General features: G+C 49.4%; 1 protein-coding gene across 8 annotated transcripts in view; it reads left to right on the top strand.

The window, feature by feature from the left end:
• Positions 1–14,082: 14,082 nt before the first annotated feature.
• ERI3 (ERI1 exoribonuclease family member 3) overlaps positions 14,083–17,896 on the top strand; it is a 128,301-nt gene continuing 124,487 nt past the window's right edge. For 3 of the 8 annotated variants that reach the window (XM_068539741.1, XM_068539739.1, XM_068539740.1), the window contains exons 1-2: positions 14,298–14,523; positions 16,955–17,030. In XM_068539741.1, coding sequence (XP_068395842.1) covers positions 14,389–14,523; positions 16,955–17,030 — 211 coding nt within the window. In that variant the 5' untranslated portion in view covers positions 14,298–14,388. Of the gene's footprint in view, positions 14,156–14,189; positions 14,524–16,954; positions 17,031–17,896 lie in introns of those variants that run through there. The other 5 variants (XM_068539742.1, XM_068539746.1, XM_068539743.1 and 2 more) reach the window with 5 other exon arrangements.

Genomic DNA, 17,896 nt, shown 5'->3' with positions numbered 1-17,896 from the left:
ATTTCACTTAGCATAATACCCTCCATGTCTATCCATGTTGCCACAAATGGCAAGATTCATTCTTTTTTTTTAATGGCTGAGTAATATTCCATTGCATATATGTACCACATCTTCTTTGTCCATTCATCTATCGATAGATACTTAGGTTGCTTGCATATCTCTGCTATTGTAAATAATGCTGCAATGAACATAGGAGTACATATATCTTTGTGAATTAGTGCTTTCATTTTCTTTGGATAAATACCCAGGAGTGGAATTGCTGGATCGTATCAAGGCCTTTTCTTTAACTAGCCACACCATTAGCCATTCTCTTCATGCCAGCTGCCATGAGATGGAATGAGGAAAGAGGTGTGGAGAGGGGGTTGGGGGAGGCTTTTCTAGTATGATTATGATGTGTTATGCAGAAGAGCTTCAAAATTTTTACATATTGAGTTGGTCCTTCATCCAACAAACAATCACTGAATACCTAGTTAATACAGAATAAAAAGGAGTGAAACACATGTCTTGCCACTATACTCGTGCTACTTCCCTATGGGAAGTTTCTTTTACAGGGAGAGGGTTACTGTTCAGGACAAGAGTAGAGAAGGGAGGGCCTCTGTAGGAAGGGCTGCACTCATCTTTCCAGGACTGATCTGAGGGCTAGAGGAAGGAACAGACAGCTTAGCCTTCAGATGCAAACTGCTCTCCTTCTCTGCTTCCAGGAGCTGCCCCTGTCGGGTCTGGGAAGAGGTGTTGACAGCCTGGTCCTCAACATTCCTTTCGATAGCCTGGTGTCAGTCTTCCCGCTTCTCAGGGATCTCTGGGCCCTGATGTCTCACCAGCATCCTGTCCTACCTCATCACTAGAGCGACGAATTACTTTCTGTCTCATGGGCCCAAGTTTCTACTTACTAAGTAGCCACTTTTCTGCTGGCTCCCTGGTTGCATTTTGGAGCTGCAGCCATACCCTTGGCCCAGGTTTTTAACTTCAGCCTGGAAATATTAACAACCAAAATAATAATAACTTACATTTAGTAAGCACTTACTGTGTACCAGGCCTTGTGCCAAAAGATCTGTGGATGCTTTGATTTCATCCTTGTGTCAACCCCATGATGGAGGTCCTGGTCTACTGTTAGAGGTAGAGCGTGCAGCTGGCACGCAGAAGCAGCTCTTTTGGCCAGGATCCTGCTGCCCACGGGCCTGCCCTGCTCACGCAGACCACCACAGGACCTAGGCTGGCTGCTCTGGTCTCACACAACACCCGGTGCCCCCAGCTGAGCCCAGTGGTGGATGGAGCACACAGGGCTGTTGGCTGGTCTCCCCCCGCCCGTTTCCTTCCCTGAACAGGCGTCCCTGCTGGGCCAGCTCCCTCTCCCTCCGCTTCCCTTGCGCTTTTCCTGGCAGCAGCTCGCGCTGTTCCTTCTGCCTAGCATCGCTCTGTTCCCTTTTCTGCCTGGTAAAATCCTTATTTTCAAGGCTTGCTTTAATGTCATCCTGACCTCCCTGCCCTCCCCTGTCAGAATTAATTGCTCCCTCCTTTGTGTTGCTCAACAGCACTTATCACGGCGAACTGTAGTTACTTGTTTCACCACTCAGCCTGGGGGAAGAGATGGCAGAGGCCCCGTCTGGCCCACCCCCCTGCTCGTCTCCGGGGCTCAGGGGCTGCCCAGTAACTGTTTGCTGAAGCCCATTGGGATTGGGGCCGGGGGGATGTGAAGCTTGTTGTCCCTGCGGACCTCCTTGGGACGGGACCTGGCTTCTCCCTTCCTCCCTGCTGTCTGTCTAACCTCTTTCTCCCTGGCTGGCCAAAACCGGATTTCAGGGACTATGTGACAGGATTCCCCTCAGCTGGGCTACGTCTATCTTCTCTCCCCTCCACATGAGTCTCCTTCTTCAGGGGCCAGCCTGCCTGCTTGCCTCCCTCCTGTATCCCCTCTAGCCATCCAGCTCTCCCCATTTAGCAGCATCTGCAGATTTCATTAACTTGCTACTTAACCCCTCTTGCTCAGATCAGCTCTGAAGATGATAAATCAGGCCCCGGGCTCATCCCTGCAGTGGCCATCCTCTCCACACCCCCTCTAACGAGGCTCTGACTGCCCCTATTCATCACCGACTGCCCTCCTTTTCTCCTGCGGTGTCACTGTCTGTACCCGCCATGTCCCACGTGGACAATGTCAGTGTTGTTATGGTCCAGCCACTTTGGATTGAATCCTGGAACCAGATTTCAGGACGGACCCTGGACCACCTCTGTCCCCAGGGGAAAGCTGTGGGCCTTGGCTTCCCTGGGCAGTTAGCCCAAAGGCAGCACCCAGGAACTGCAGGAGAGGGTGGACCATGGCCTAGGAAAGGATGCAGAGGGGTGAGGATGCATGGGCTCCCTTCCTAGCCATAGGACCATGTTCAATTGCGCATAAGAGGGGGCGCGGGTGGGGGTAGAGTGGGCCTGCATCCTCCCTCCCTTACTTTCTTCCTCAAGCCCCACCCCTCCCTCCCTGCCTAGATCTTCCCAAGAGCCCACCTTTATTTTTTTTTATAAATTTATTTATTTTATTTATTTATTTTTGGCTGCACTGGGTCTTTGTTGCTGCGCGCGGGCTTTCTCTAGTTGCGGCGGGCGGGGACTACTCTTCGTTGTGGTGCGCGGGCTTCTCATTGTGGTGGTTTCTCTTGTTGCAGAGCACGGACTCTAGGCACGCGGGCTTCAGTAGTTGTGGCACATGGGCTCAGTAGTTGTGACTCTTGGGCTCTAGAGCGCAGGCTCAGTAGTTGTGGAGCACGGGCTTAGCTGCTCCGCGACATGTGGGATCTTCCCGGACCAGGGATCGAACCCGTGTCCCCTGCATTGGCAGGCAGATTCTTAACCACTGCGCCACCAGGGAAGCCCAAGAACCCACCTTTAAATCTCCTCCTCTGTGACCCTGCTCCTCTCGCAGACACCCTCCCGGTCCCCAGCTGCTCAGGGAGAGTGGGTGGGACGAGTGCCGCTGCACCAGTGACCTGGGTGGTGGGGTGTGCAGAGCAGCATCCAGAGTCTACCCCTGTAGCTCGCCCTACAAGGTCATGCCTTCTCTGGGACTTCTTTCTCACCCTCATCTTTCTAGCTCACCCTTCTCTTATTTCTTCAAGCTCCTTCGCTTACATTCAACCTGCGATGCCATCTGTCACTGAGGCTGCCATGCTGCTCAGTGGGTGGGTCACCTGGGCCGCGGTGGAGCGCTGGAGCTGGCGAGCAGTGTGCTTTTCCCAGAACTTAGCAGAAGGGCACCCTTCAATCACCTCATGTGTCCTCGTTCTGGCTCCCTTTTATCTGCCCCCCTCGCCCCCATTCTCACCTTCATTTCAGCCTTCACAGGAGACAATGTTGGAGAAGGTGTGCCTGGCTCACGATAGGTTCTTAAAAAACATCAATTAAGCCCAAATCGGAGTTTCCCTATTCTGGTTCCTTCCCTACTCCTTCCCAGGCCCTGTAATGATCCCCTGTTCTCCCCTGTGTTGTTAGCCTTCTTCTGGGGTCGGGGTAGGGGCAGGGTCAAGGCCATTAGATGTTCACTCAGTGCCTCCCCCCGCCACCAACGTGTGCTTTTTGTCAGGTGCTATTTTTACAATGTCTTCATTACCTCCTAATTGGCCAAATCTCTTTTCTATTTTTCTTGTTAAAGACAGATTTAAAGAACGAGTTCAGTAGCTCAGCCATTTTCAGACCATCATTAATTTCCCGCCTTCTTATTTATTAATGGGGCAACTTCCTTGCTGGTATTTCTTGTTCCCTGGATATCTCTGTAAAAGCCTGCCTGGCTCATGCAGCCCCTGGGACCAGTGCTAAGTCACTCTGTGCTGCCCTCAGCGGCTCAGGCTCCCCTCCACAGCCCGCCTGCTCTCTCTCGGCCCTCCTTGGCCAAGGCCTCTCACCCACAGCCTGCAGGAAGGAGAGTAGCGGACACCCCTGCGTTCTTCCTGTGATGAAAAGGACTGAGACCCCTAGTTCCCTCCTCCATCCCTCTCTCCTCTGCTGTGTTCCAGGTCCAACTCTAAGCTGAACACAGACTGTCTCAGTGACCCCTCAAGACCTTTAGGAACAAAAGAGGGAACTGACCCTCAGGGAGCAGCAATGACTTGCCCAGCGTTGCTTGGCTTGAAGTGGGTAGAGCCAGGATGGGAACCCAGTTTTACCACGTGACTCCACAGCTTGAGCTCTTCTTCTATGCCAGCCTGCCTCAGGGAAGCCCGTGTGAGAAGGTCACGTTCAGGATAAGTCTTGAAATAGAGGGAGAAAGCAGGGCCATTGAGAAGGCAGCAGCACAGTGGGAAACAGAAGTCAGTGGCCTGATGATTAGCAGGGCTGTTGGTCAGCAAACTGTGTTGGGTGACCCGTCTCTTCCTTCTGAACCTTGACCTCTTCATGCTCCGTGTTCTCATCCTCCCATGTCGGTTAGCTAAGGACTCGCGTTCTCAGGGTGATGTTACTAAAATGTGGGAACGGTTATCTGGGGACTCTTTCCATGCCTCTGAAGGGTGGGTCTGGGCACACGGCTCCCTTTGAGGTCTTCTCGTGTGTTCTGGGTTGAGGCTTTTTGATTCTGGTTCTCCCGGAGCCTCTGCCTTTCTCTCCAGGTCAGGGGGTTGGCCCTGCTGCCGCCCACAAACCACTGCCCTCGCATGGGGATGGGTAAGAGTCAGTAAGCCATGGGCTCTATGGGCCAACAGCTACTGCCCTAGAGCCCAGGCCTGGGTCTGAGCATATGCTGACTCCATGATGGCTCCGGAAACTTCTCTGAGTAATGGGGACTTGTGGAATGGTCCTGTTAGGATCCTCCTCAGTCTTTCCATAATCAGGAATACTGTTATCGCCTAGGCTCTGAGCACAGACTCCAGGTCAGGCCCCATCGTGCCCCCCACCCCACCCCACCCCACACCGGCCTCAGCGGCTAAGGCTGTCGCTGCCTGCACATGGGGGTGAGTGATGATGTGATGAGGATAGTGATCCCAAGTTAGGGCTCAAGCCTAACACAGACAGCCTTGAGGGCCCCGTGGCTGCCACCAAATGCCAAGTCATGCTCTTCCCTTTGGACATGAAAGCTCTGCGCGGGGCCTTAGAAGTTTCCAAAGAAGCAGGGAGAGAGAGAAATCAGGGCAGAATCATCTTGCCTGACCTGGACCTCCAGAAGCGGTAGCTGGGAGCGGCAGCAATGCCGGGGAGGAGTCCCCTGGGGCCAAGCCCAGGGAGCCCGTGTTTTTACACTAAAAGACCTTGTTTCTTGTCTCATCCTGGTCATAACCCTGCTTAATAAAGACATTAAGATGAATGATTGAAGCTGCCTCTCTCCCTGCAGCCAGAGGAGGGGCAGCCCGGGTGACCCCGGGCAGAGGGGACCCTGTGGGGATGCGTGGAGGTAGGAGGGAATCCACAAAGCATCCCCCTCCAACATGGAGCCTCAGCTTTGGGAGGCTGAAGCCTCCTGCCCTGTAAGTGCTCTCCAAAGGCTTCCTCATCCAGCGGGGCACCTCTGCACTGCCGGCCTCGGGCTGTGTTCTGTTTCCCCAGCATTAGGGAGGGGTTGGTACAAGCAGAAAAAGCCGTCCTAGGTGGAGAGGGGATGACAGGGATTTTCGCTTATACAGGCTTTCAACAGGGCTTTGGTAAGCTCCTGTACACAAAGGTTTTCGTATTTATAAAAACAATAGCTAACAGGTATGGGGTACTCTCTGCTTGTTTCAGGGGCTGTGCTTTATAGGCATTGCCACATCTGAGTCTCAAAACAGACTCATGACACAGGAAGAATTATTATCCCCAATTTACAAAAGAGAGGACTGAGGCTTAGAGAACTTAAGCCACTTGCCCAAGGTCACCCACCTAATAAGTAGTGGAGTTGGGCCATGAACCGAGGCAGTCTGACTTCAGAGCCTGTGCTTATAACTCCTGTCATCACACGTGCCTCCAATTTTACAAACTGACATAGCCTGGAATGGGAGGAGGATTGGGGAGGCCCAGGGTTTTTGTATCAGACAGGGAATTGATTTAGAGGTCACAGACAACCGTTAGGGATAAACAGGCTCATCTCTGGATGGGGCTGCCGAGGAGGTGGGGCCCCAGGGAGCACTACTGAGACAGGCCTCATTTACCATGTTTATGACAAGTCTGGCAGAGGGCAGCTCAGGGAAAACTGCCCCTTCACAGATGACGCTGAACACTTTTGGGCAGGAAAATGTCTTGCTTATTGTTTTCCCCCAGCCCTGCGCCCTCTGCACCTGATCCTTTGCTGGGCGTGGAGCAAATTATCAATGAACAACTTCTAAAATATAGATGCTAAATAAAAGTGAAGAGCCACAGCAGCCTTGAACCGTTTTCAGTGAAAAGAAGAATGCTCTGTGAGTGGATGCACTGGGGAAGGCGGGAAGTTGGGCCAGAGAGATGGCACTAAGACCTGCCTACTTCTTGCGTGGTCTGAGGACCAGCAGCATCGGCGTCACCAGGGAACTCCGAGAAATGCAGAATCTGAGGCCTTTCCCAGGACCACAGAGTGACAATTTGCATTTTAACAAGATCTCCAGGTGCTTGGAATGCAAGCACATTAAAGCTTGAGCGGTACCACCCTAACGCCGAACTGACCTAGTCACTGCCCTGCTTTAAACCCTTGGGTGGCTCTCTATTGCCTTCAAGATCAAGTCCAAACACCTTAAGAAGGCTTGCTTATAAGACTACACATGAATTTAACTCTCGCCTACTTCTTCAAACTCTTCTTTCACCACTCGCTTTGCCATGCTTTCTGCTCCAGTAGTACTGGCTTTATTCCCATCCACACATGGGCCGTTTCTTTGCCTTGAGCCTTTGCTCATGTTATTCCCTTTGCCTGTATTGCCCTCTTCACTCTTTTCTTCCCCACCTCCTGGGCCTGGGAAAGTCCTGCTCAACCTTTAAGACTTGACTTAAATGTCACCTGCTCTAAGAAACCTTTCCAGCTGTGATTGACCCCTCATCCTAAAACCTTCATGGCAACTGGTCTCTATGATCACAATTATCACTCTGAGTGACACTTGGTTTCTTACCCATGTGTCTCCTTCAGTAGAGTGTAAGCTCTATGAGGGCAAGAACTGTGTCTGTGGCTCATGTTCCTGTCCTGAGTTTTCAAGGAGCCTAACACAAACTAGATATTCAAAGAATGTTTGTTGCATCTTGAAAAAAGTATACACACAAGCTCTTAGTTCAGCTGGGGTTGCCAGAGGAGATCCCCTGAAGGCCTTGGATGCCCTCTTAAAAGCTCTACAGCAGCATTCTCAGGTCCTGGGGGCTGTGGTCGGGCAGTGCCTAGAGATCAAGAATGCTGAGCAAGCCTCTGGCCTGTGCATTACCGCCTACCATGCAGGGTGTGACAGGCAGATAGGGTTTGGGGACTCAGGAGAGGGGAAGGAATAGCCACTTGGGGATCAGGAAATACTTCCTGGAGCAGGGCACGCTTCTCCCGGGGTTCAGCTGAGAGATGGGAATGGGGAAGGCACTCCCCGTTGAGAGAACCACCAGCAAAGTCTCGGAGGTAGAGACATACAAAGCTCCTCGATGCGTAATAATCAGTCCCTTTGGCCTGGAAGAGAAGGGGAGTTAAAGAACTACTAGGAAATAAGGCTGGAAGCATAGGTTGAAGCCTGAGTGTAGAGGACTTGAACACCAAGTCAAGACCAGGAAGGAGGAGCTATGAAACCACAAGGGGTCTAGTGTAAGGACAAGGCCCCACTAGTCTGGGAAGGTAACAGAAGGTGGTAGGCAGTAAAAGGAATTTATTCACTAAATCCTGGGGGGGGGGGAGGGAATTTAGTGTAATGGTGGTCCTACGGGATTTCGAGCTGATACTTGGCTACATCCAGTGTGGGGAGCCAGGCAACATCCCCTGACCCAAATATCTATTTGAATCCACTGTTTTACACGGGGCTGAAAATCCTCTCAGAGGAAAAACATTTTGAACCAAGCCCATAACTGGATCAGGTATACACCAGCATGACTGGATAACCCAATGGACACCATATTGCTGGAAGGGCCAGCAGAGCTCCAGAGAGAAACCTAATGATAGAGGAGAGGGGGGTCTGGCAGATGAGCCAGTTTCCACAATAGGACTAAGGGTTGAAGAGGGATCGTGGGTCTGGTTCAGTATGATGGCTCTTATTAAACTCACCCTATTTTTGCTCCTCTGGTGGTAGTAGATGTACAAAATGGGAAGAAAAAGGACTGGTTAAATAAGTGGAAAGACCTGCCTCTGAAACACTTAAGAGCTCAAACCTCCCTGCTGTGGGGCTTCACATCCCCCTAGCTGCATGTAATATGGGGGGAGTCATCTTCTTACTTCGTGAGAGAGTGCCACGCTCTCACACTGTCATGGTACCATGAGAATTGAGCACATCAGGCAGAGGCATTCCAGGCCAGCATCCATGGTGCACTTAATGACAGAAGCCAGTGGATCATAGTAGCTTGTATTGCTCCATGGGCACAATTGAGGCTTTTTTTAAGGAACATTGCAGGGGACCAATATTTCTACAGGAGCGGGTGAGGGCCTAGAATCAGCAACATTGGTGTGCTAACATTAATGTAAATTTATTGGTATCACCAGCTGATATAGATGGTAGGGAGCATCTGCACTGCTATAGATGAACTACAAGGTAGTCCAGGGAATAGAGCCACCAGGAGACAGCAGTTTGTGAGTAGATTTGGAGAAATGGAGTGAGCCTGGTCTAGAGGAGAGGAGAAGTTGGCACCACTTTAAAGGGGCCAGGGTGAATACTGGCATTTGAACTGTGGTGGAAGGGCTCCAGCAGGCAACAGGAGAGAAGAGCTGAACTTGAAGCCAAGATGGGAACAGGCAAAAAGTGGGAGTGCTGGTGGCTGATGACCAACTTCAAGGGAAAATTGATGAAGGAAACTTCACTCACTGAGCACCTACCTCATGTTGGTTCGGCACTGTGGTAGGTGCTTTCTTGTTTATGTAGGTATTATCTCCATTTTATAGTAGAGGAAACAGACTTTACTGATTCATCAAATAGACATATTTGGAATATAAAGACCATTAAAACACAGTCTTCTTCCTCGAGGATCTCAGAGTATTGTAGGTGAGCAATACAGACAAGTCGTTTCATTATAGAGTGGTCCTTAGAAAAGAGTAGATGCAAGCCAAGATGCAATGAAACCACAGAGAAGTTCCCCAAGTCACAGAGACAGCAAGTGTCAGAGCCAAGGTTCAACTCCTGGGCTCTCTGGATCCAAACCCTTGCACCTTCCACCACTCTAGCTGCACAGCTACAGCTGTCAGGACCTTTAGTCATAGTCTGAGTTCTGAGGAAGAGCAGTAGCCCTTGTTGCTGGCAGGGAATGTTTAACAGCAAGGAGAAGCCATTGGGAATTGGGATGCGGCATGTACAAGTGACCCAGCAGCACCTCAGGCCCAGAAGGGGAGATGATGACTGGGACGGGAGAGGTTACCACATCATGAAGCCTCTCCCCTAGGACAGGACTGATTCCAGAGCCTAGAGGTGGCAGTGAGTGGTTCTACCTATAAGAGCCACTGGGGCAAGCAAGAAAGCAGGTTGCACTTAGAGAGGCAGATTGGTACCAGAAAATGGAGGGTCTCAAAAATCAAGCTGGGATTGAGAGGAGGGGCCTTATTGGGAATGGCAGTGGGGATGTGAGAATGAAATCAGTTCTTGGGCTGGAAGGAAAATCTGCCCAATCTCTAGGATCATCATCTCTTTTTTGTTTCTGTTGAGTTCAGTAGCTCCTGACAGGACTGTCTGCCCTTTGGAAAACAACTCTTTTGCTTTAAAAACTTTGTTTTTTCCTCCCTTCTGAGCACCAGATCTGGAAGAGGCCCCAATCATTTCTAGGGATTCTTTGCTTCTGACTAGTGGCTGGATAGCCTAAGCCAACCTTCCACAGTTGGGACGGGGCATTGGGCCATACCTCTGGGGCATGTGAATCACAACTCTCTCTGGAACAATGGGCGAGGCCGGGAGAAGTCAGAAGGTTAGAGGTGGGGAGGCTAGGACTGGAGAAGGAATAGTGGAGCAGCTTGGGGAAGAGAGCCTCTCTGGGCAGGTGGCTCCATTTGATTTCCAATTTAAAGGGGAGGCTTAGATAGCCAAGAAGAAAAAGGCTAATAAGAAAAATATTAAACGGCAGTGTGTATGTCCCCAGGGACCTCCTGTTGCCATGACTGACCTCCCGGAGAGCGCCATTCGTTCCCGAGCATGGCAGCTTTATAGGCACTTGTAGGCCAGCAAAGAACACCAATTTGCTGCTGCAGTTTGTTTTGATAACTGAAACTTTCAATAAATCTATATTAAAATCAAAGGGAAAATTAACTAGGCCCCAGTGAGGGGCACAGAGATAAGGGAGCACATTACCACCCTGGCCTCAGCCACCCCACATCCATCTCTTAGTTCAGATTCAGGTCACCAGGGAGATGAATGGCTCAGGCTCATAGGGAACAGCCCTGGGGAAAGCAGGACGAAGAAGGCATGGCCAGGTCTAGGCTCCACTGCTCTTGGAGCAGAGAAGACTGGGGCTGGGCGTGGGGGAGCAAGGAGGTGGTATGGTGGTGGTCACGGTGGGAAGAGGAGTTGGAAGAGGGGTGGGGGAGGGGCAAGAATAATAGTAACAGCCAATATTTACTGCACTCTTTACGCAGGATACTGTGCTAAGCACGTTTAATTCTAATAACAAGTAGGTACTAGTATTACCTACACTAGAGAGATGAAGAAACTGAGCCTCAGAGAATATGTGACTTGCCTAAGGTCACAGATAGAGCCAGGATGCAAACCTGAGCAGGCTCTCTCCACGCTCACACACACTCCCTATAACTGCACTATGCTATCTTACATAGCTTACAGGGACTGAGAATGGCAGAAGCAGTTTCTCCAGTTATCAGATAAAATGGTTTCAGATCCAGTCTGGGTTCTCTCAGCTGTGCCAAGTTTGGGGGCTGCCATGCGCTGTCCTTGGGTCCTGGGTTCTCTGCCCTTCAGTTGCTGATTAAGGTCCCAACTTTGATGGCTATCTTGAGGTTTTTCCTGGTGGTTTGACAGGGCTGCAGAAGAACCCATGTGGTCCTCTTTGGTTCTTGCTCTCAGTGTTCACTTTAGTTCAGTCACTTAATCCAGCAGCCAGGCAGTCTACCCAGGGTGTATATGTGCCTGTATTGGACTCAGTTCATCTGTCTCCGAAAATTCACTCGCCCCATCTGCTTGCCCTACCCCAGACCTTGACCACCTGTTTTATGGACAACCCAGCTGCCACTGCTATCACGTCATTTACTAACACATCTGGTTGTCTCAGCGCCCTCTGGGAGGAGGGTTAGGTTCTGAAAGAGCTTCCGATGTGCCCACTGTGATGGGACTGCAGTGGCCTATTTTGACCAAGCCAGAGGCTCCTCTCATCCTTTCTAGTCTCAGATGAACCACTGTGCTTTAGGGTGTGGGATCTGGCGCCCCCTGTGGCTACAGGAGTGGTGGGGTAACACAACACTCCCTTTCTTCCTGTCTGAGAAGTGATGGTTCTACATGGTCTGTAGGACAGAGCAACTAGCTGTGCTTTCTGTTAAACTTTGGTCATACAATACTACTTTATATTTTCTTTCCCTCCTTCCCTGCCTCACTTCTCTTTTCCCCCTCACTCTTGCTGTCCTGGGATTACATTTCCCAATGAAATCTTACTACATAAGCTTTGCCTCAGGCTCTGTTTTCTAGGGAACCAGAACACAGCCAAAGGCTTGAGGGAGCCAAATGCTGGGTTAGGCAGCAGTGTAAGGTACCAAGTGTACTTAAACTGTCCTACAATTTGAGTGCATTTTGCCTGGTCTTTGTCCAAAAAGAGCTTACAATGTGGTGAGGCCCTGGAAGTTGTTCAGATGAGCTCTAGGGCACCAAGGAGGAAAGAACACATTTTGGGGAAGTCAAGGGTTCCATGGAGGATACTGGGGCTGGGCCTTAAGGAAAGCCTCCAATTCTCATAGTGTGTGTTTACTTCATTCTTACAGACAAGAAGGCTGGCTATGCCATATTCTCAGGCCAGATTCAGGATATAACAAAGCCAGAGACAAGAGAGGCCATACTAAGGCCTCTTATTGGTCTAATTTTTTTTTTAAATGTCTTTATTGGAGTATAATTGCTTTACAATGGTGTGTTAGTTCCTGCTTTATAAAAAAGTGAATCAGCTATACATATACATATATCCCCATATCTCCTCCCTCTTGCGTCTCCCTCCCTCCCTCCCTATCCCACCCCTCTAGGTGGTCACAAAGCACCGACCTGATCTCCCTGAGCTATGTGGCTGCTTCCCACTAGCTATCTATTTTATACTGGTCTAATTTTATTTATCTATTTACTTACTTGTTTATTGTCTGTTCTTCCTCTCCCCTCCTCCTCCTCAATGTAAAAGCTCCTTGAGGACACAGATTTTGTGTGTCTTTTTCACCAGTGAATCCTCAGCAACAGAAACAGTGCCTGACACTTAGCAGAGGCACTATAAAATATGTTGACTGATATGATCAACTGGGATTAACATCTAGATAACATTAATGGAAAGAGGAAGACCCAATTCCAGCTCCAAGAATCAGGCGATAGGCAGATGTGCCTCCACTTTACTGACCTTTGGTTAAGTGACACCTGTCCCTGCTGGTGTTTATTCCCTCATTTGTTCACAAACATTTATTGTGTGCTTGCTTTATGCCTGGCACTGTGCTGGGTATTACTTTACAGCATGAACAATATAGAAATAATGCCTACCTTACAGGAGTTTACAGCCCTGGGGGAGAGACAACAAAGAAAGAGACAATTATAAAACAATGCAATAAATTCCGTAGGTGCACAGTAGAATCACCTAACCCATCATGTGGGATTAAGGAAGGCATTCCTTAAAAGGGGGATTACCAGGCTTTCCCAGCTCAGGTGGGAACCATTCATTATGTTAAGGTCAGAGCTCACGGAGGTGGTAGGGCCCAGAACTGACGTCATTTTCTTTTTTTCTTTTTTTTTTTTTGGCAATAATTAGTTGGCTTTTGGTTTTATTTATTTATTTATTTATGGCTGTGTTGGGTGTTCGTTTCTGTGCGAGGGCTTTCTCTAATTGCAGCAAGTGGGGGCCACTCTTCATCGCGGTGCGCAGGCCTTTCACTGTCGCGGCCTCTCTTGTTTTGGAGCACAGGCTCCAGACGCGCAGGCTCAGTAATTGTGGCTCACGGGCCCGGTTGTTCCGCGGCATGTGGGATCCTCCCAGACCAGGGCTCGAACCCGTGTCCCCTACATTGGCAGGCAGATTCTCAACCACTGTGCCACCAGGGAAGCCCTGACGTCATTTTCTTAAGTGAAAATATGTAGATGTCAGACAGAGGGCTTGGTGACCTAAGCTGGGCACAGAAGATGGTTCCTGGCTGACTGGGAGGCTGTCAAAACCATCACTGGCTTGGACAAGGCTGGGGTTTCCCAGCTCAGAACCTAGTACCCATGACTTCCCAGAGAGGCATAACCAAGATGAAGAAATACATCTCTGGCTTTGGCCAGAGTTCTCTCCAGTTGACTGAAGAGACTGACTACTGAAACTCCCCACAGCTGAGGCCAGAATCCTTTTTAACTCTGAAGTTCCCTGTGGAGTTGATCTTAACAACTTAGTTCCCTCTTCCTTGGGAAGGCCTTTCAGAAATCTAAGCATTTTTTTCTTCGCCTAAAATCCCCCTCCTCTCAGGTCTTCCCCCAGGCCGACCTCAGAGAGTAAATGATAGTAATGGCTTGCTGAATGAACTAATCATGAGAAGGTGACATCTAAATACAACATGTCACCTTATGAGCCTATACTCACCTCATGAGTATATTGAAAGGTGGGAAAACGGAAGTGGGGGACCTGGGTTTCTCTAGGCCTTAGAAAGTTTCCTTTTGTAAAAAATTTCTTTCACAGCTCAGAAGTGAGGCCCCCCCTTCACTTTCTTCTAAATACGTGCAACCTCGACACTACAAGTCCCATAAGGCCTGCGGTGGGGAGTCACCATCTTGGCGCACCTTCGCGCGCATGTCGGCGGGAGAGCGAGCCTTTGGGGAGAAGAAGCCCCGCCCCCGTGCAGCCCATTGGTCGGAGGAGCCGGCGGCGGGCTCAGCGGTTGGCCATCGCGCCCGCCCGTCCGCCGCGTCGGCCGGGGTCAGAGTGCGCGGAGGTGAGTCGGTGTGTTGTGGACTCGTGGTGCTGGCTGCCGCTGTTGAGGCGGCCGGGAACGGGCGGTGGGGAGCGGGCGGAGCTGGCCCTGCCTCTGCCTGGCCGGCGCCGCAGTCGGCGCGGGCCGCGCCCGCCGCCGTAAACTGCCCTGAGCGCCTGCTCAGGCCGAGGGAGAAGTCGGGGCCTGCACCTGGAGGGAGCCTGCCGCGCTGGCCCCGAGGAGGGGGCGTTGCCATGGCGACAGCCTCTCCCGCTGCTGACGGGGGGCGGGGGCGGCCCTGGGAAGGAGGGCTGGTCTCCTGGCCCCCTGCTCCTCCCCTTACAATCCCATGGACTTGGATGGGCCCGAGTTGGGGGCAACACCCCGGGGTGGGTGATGCGGCGAGGCCCCCCCAGATTGGGCCCTGGTAATGCATGCGGGGTGAGGGTCGCGGCGCGCAGTTTGTGCAGCTTGGGGTGCTGGTCCATGTGCTCACCCTGGATGCATGGTCTACTGAGAAACGTTTTGGCGGAGAGGGAGAGGGGCAGGGCTTTGAAAGACAGGCTGGGTGAGGTGATTAAGCATGCTGACTTCCTACCTGGGATTACTTAGGAGGAGGAAGAGAGCTTTGACCAAAGAGGATTGAAAACTAGCAAGGAGATGGTAGAGAGAACATTCCCTTTACCCGCTCCCCAACACACACACAGACACACAAGCTTAGCAGTTTACTTCTTTTTGTAAATCTGTAGCGGTGGTCGTAGTTACGGTGGAAGGATTGAATAAGGGGCCTAACTTGGCTAGCTTTCTGTTTGCTTTTCCTGCAAATGCTCCAGCAACAGGTGTTTTGTTAAAACAAAAAGGCATGAACTTGGATTGGGGCTTGATTGCGAGCTCTTGCAAAATATAACTGCTCCTTGTTGACTTGGAAGATGCTGAACGTGGCTTCTCATTGGGTGTTTGGATTCTGTCCTTAGGGCTGGATTTTGCAAACTGATAGTACCCATCATTCCCTCTGCCCTAGGTCTCTGGCCACTTCTCTGGTATTAGTTCTTGTCAGACATTTTATCAGTCTCCCAGGCGAAGGGCAAAAAACCAGGAATCCCATTGGCTAAAGACCGTACACTATTTGAACGATAGTAGGTTGTGATTGGCTGAATGATTTTTGATTGTAGAGTTTCTACCAGAAATTGGCTTCATCAAATTCTGCTTTATTCTGACTTTATCATACACAGCATGCCTTGTTTTGGTGGGTTCATGCCTGGAGCTTAAGTATATTATACCTGAATCCCCTAGCATTTGAAAGCCAATTTATAAACAGGGACTTGGAGTGTGACTCCACTAATGTGTGTGTCTGTGATCTTGGTTAGAAACCCACTTGGCTGCCTTTCGTGGGGGGGGTTGGGGGAAGTAGCTGCCGGGAAGTGATTGATAAGGTTTCCTTTATGGATTCTGTGGTGCTTCACTGGAGCTCAGAGCACTTTGGCAACTTAAGCACTCCAAATTAAAAGCTCATTAACAATTCCTGCCCAAAGATCCTGTAAATTATCGGCTAGCTAGGTCACAGAGCTTGGCTGAGAGCTCTCCTTGCAACTTGAAATTTCCAAATAAAAGTGCTTTTATTCCCTTTCATTTTGAAAAGTGTTTTCTTTGTGGTGGGGTAGGTTGGCGAGTGGCATTTTCCCAGGGGATCTGAGTAGAATAAAGTGTTAAATGTGTAGAGTGGTGGACAGGAATAGATTGGTTCCAAACCTAGGTGTTTCTTTGTGCAAGGGCGTTGCTAGCTTACAAGGGCACCTCTGCAACTTCTAATCCTTTGGAAGATCTGATGAGTAAAAGGTGCAAGATTTAAGTTATCTGAAGAGAAACCGGAGTATGGAAAATCTGAATTAAGTGATAAATATGATAGGTGTCCATTGATGATTTGATTTGGGGTTTGATTACCTTGACTTTTTTAGAACTTGAGGCAGACCTGGATATATCCTGCAAGTGTTTCCTGGTCTGTGTGGCCATTTGCAGTATGGCCTGTGGCTTTGTGGCAACCAGTGTTTCCCCCAATCCCTGCTTCAGTTCCTGAGTTTTGAATATTGTCAGCCTTTACTAGTGTCCCCTCCTTGGCTAGACTAGGATTTGGGATTATCCAGAGAGCCACGACTTCATGGCCATCTCTCTCAGTCCAAGCTCAGATATTGTAAATGTTTAGTATTTCTAGGAGATAAACCTCCTTAGGAAGAAAAGTATGCCACTAGAGAAGATGAAATTCATCATTGCAAAAGTATATATTGTTGACCATTGAAAAACGCAGAGGTTAGGGTAACCGACTCCCCACACAGTTGAAAATCTGCTTATAACTTTTGACTCCCCAAAAACTTAACTACTAATAGCGTTGACCAGAAGCCTTACTGATAACATAAGCAGTTGATTAACACATATTTTGTATGTTATGTGTATATCTACTTATATTTAATGCATTCATGACATCCTAACTTTTTCTTAATTTTTTTTGGTATTTCTAGGCTATGTGGTTTATCTGCAGGTTTTTTCAAATTGTCACAAATCTCCCAAAAAATCTCCCAATATATTTATTTATTGAGAAACATCTGCACATAAGAAGTGGACCTGTGCAGTTCAAACCTGTGTTGTTCAAAGGTCAACTGTAGTAGTAGTAGCTTCTGAAAGCTCTGTACTGGCACTGTGCTTCCACATAGATAACTGTTATCCCAAAGTAGTTTGAGTTTAGGAGTTTGAAGTATAGTGTGATCTTTAAGTTGTTTCAGACAGTATTGAAATAGACTTGTTGCAGAGATCTGTATTTATCCACAGCATTGGGGCTTTCCAGCTCTCACAGAACCTTCAGCATCCCCAGCGGCCAGTCTTGGCATCTTCGAAGTAAGGAGAGGTGAGAATCCTGTTGCATGGTCAAGGTTTGGCTTGACTTCTTCCTTATGAGTATTTGGGCTTGGAGGGTGGGGAGTGGGGACTGGTGCAGACTGTACTTTTCTGTAGCTTTTTCTGACAAGATACCATATGCTAAAAGACTACTGAAACTTACCCAAAGTCTATAAAGTGGTGAGAGTTGAAGGTGGGATATCCATACTTTCAAGTTCTGCCATGATTTCTCAGTGGGCATTACATGAGCACCTACTTGAAGTTCAGGAAGGTTGAATAGAGCCGGAATAATCCTTTATCCTGAGAAATACACATCTTAAGACAATAGGAAGGATCACATTTATTTGGCTTCTGATAAATGCATTTGACCAAGGCCTTTGGGATCTTGGTCACATACATTTATCAAATTTGGGTTGTGGGTCACCTTTGGGTGGATGGTTAATCCCAGTCTGTCTCCGTTTTACGAGGATCGGGGCTGGCTAAAAAGGTAGACTCTGACGATTGATATCCAGGATGTCAGATGCTGTTTGTTGAATAACTGAGGTCCAGGCATTTTGCCTGGTGGTGGGATTGTGGTGGTGAGCAAGACAGCTGCTATCCCTGACACCAAAGAGCTTACAGGTTCATGGGCGAGACAGATAGTATTGAAGCAGTCACAAGATCTCTGAGAGTGCTGTAACGAGGTAAGTATATGTGCTTGAGAGTACTTAGAAGGATCTCCAGCCCAGACTGGTGGGTTCAGGGAAGGCTTTTCAGAGGAAGTAAACTACTCAGCTAGAATTAGATGAAGATGTGAAGAACCAAGTGTGAAGGTCAGAGCTTTGTTGAGTTTGAGAAACTGAAGTTCAGTGTGATTGAAACATAAAGTACTCAGTG

Source organism: Eschrichtius robustus, chromosome 3, assembly GCF_028021215.1.
Source record: "Eschrichtius robustus isolate mEscRob2 chromosome 3, mEscRob2.pri, whole genome shotgun sequence".
NCBI classification, from domain to species: Eukaryota; Metazoa; Chordata; class Mammalia; order Artiodactyla; family Eschrichtiidae; genus Eschrichtius; species Eschrichtius robustus.
The sequence above is the reverse complement of the archived record's forward strand: the minus strand, read 5'-3'. Positions and strand labels throughout refer to the sequence as shown.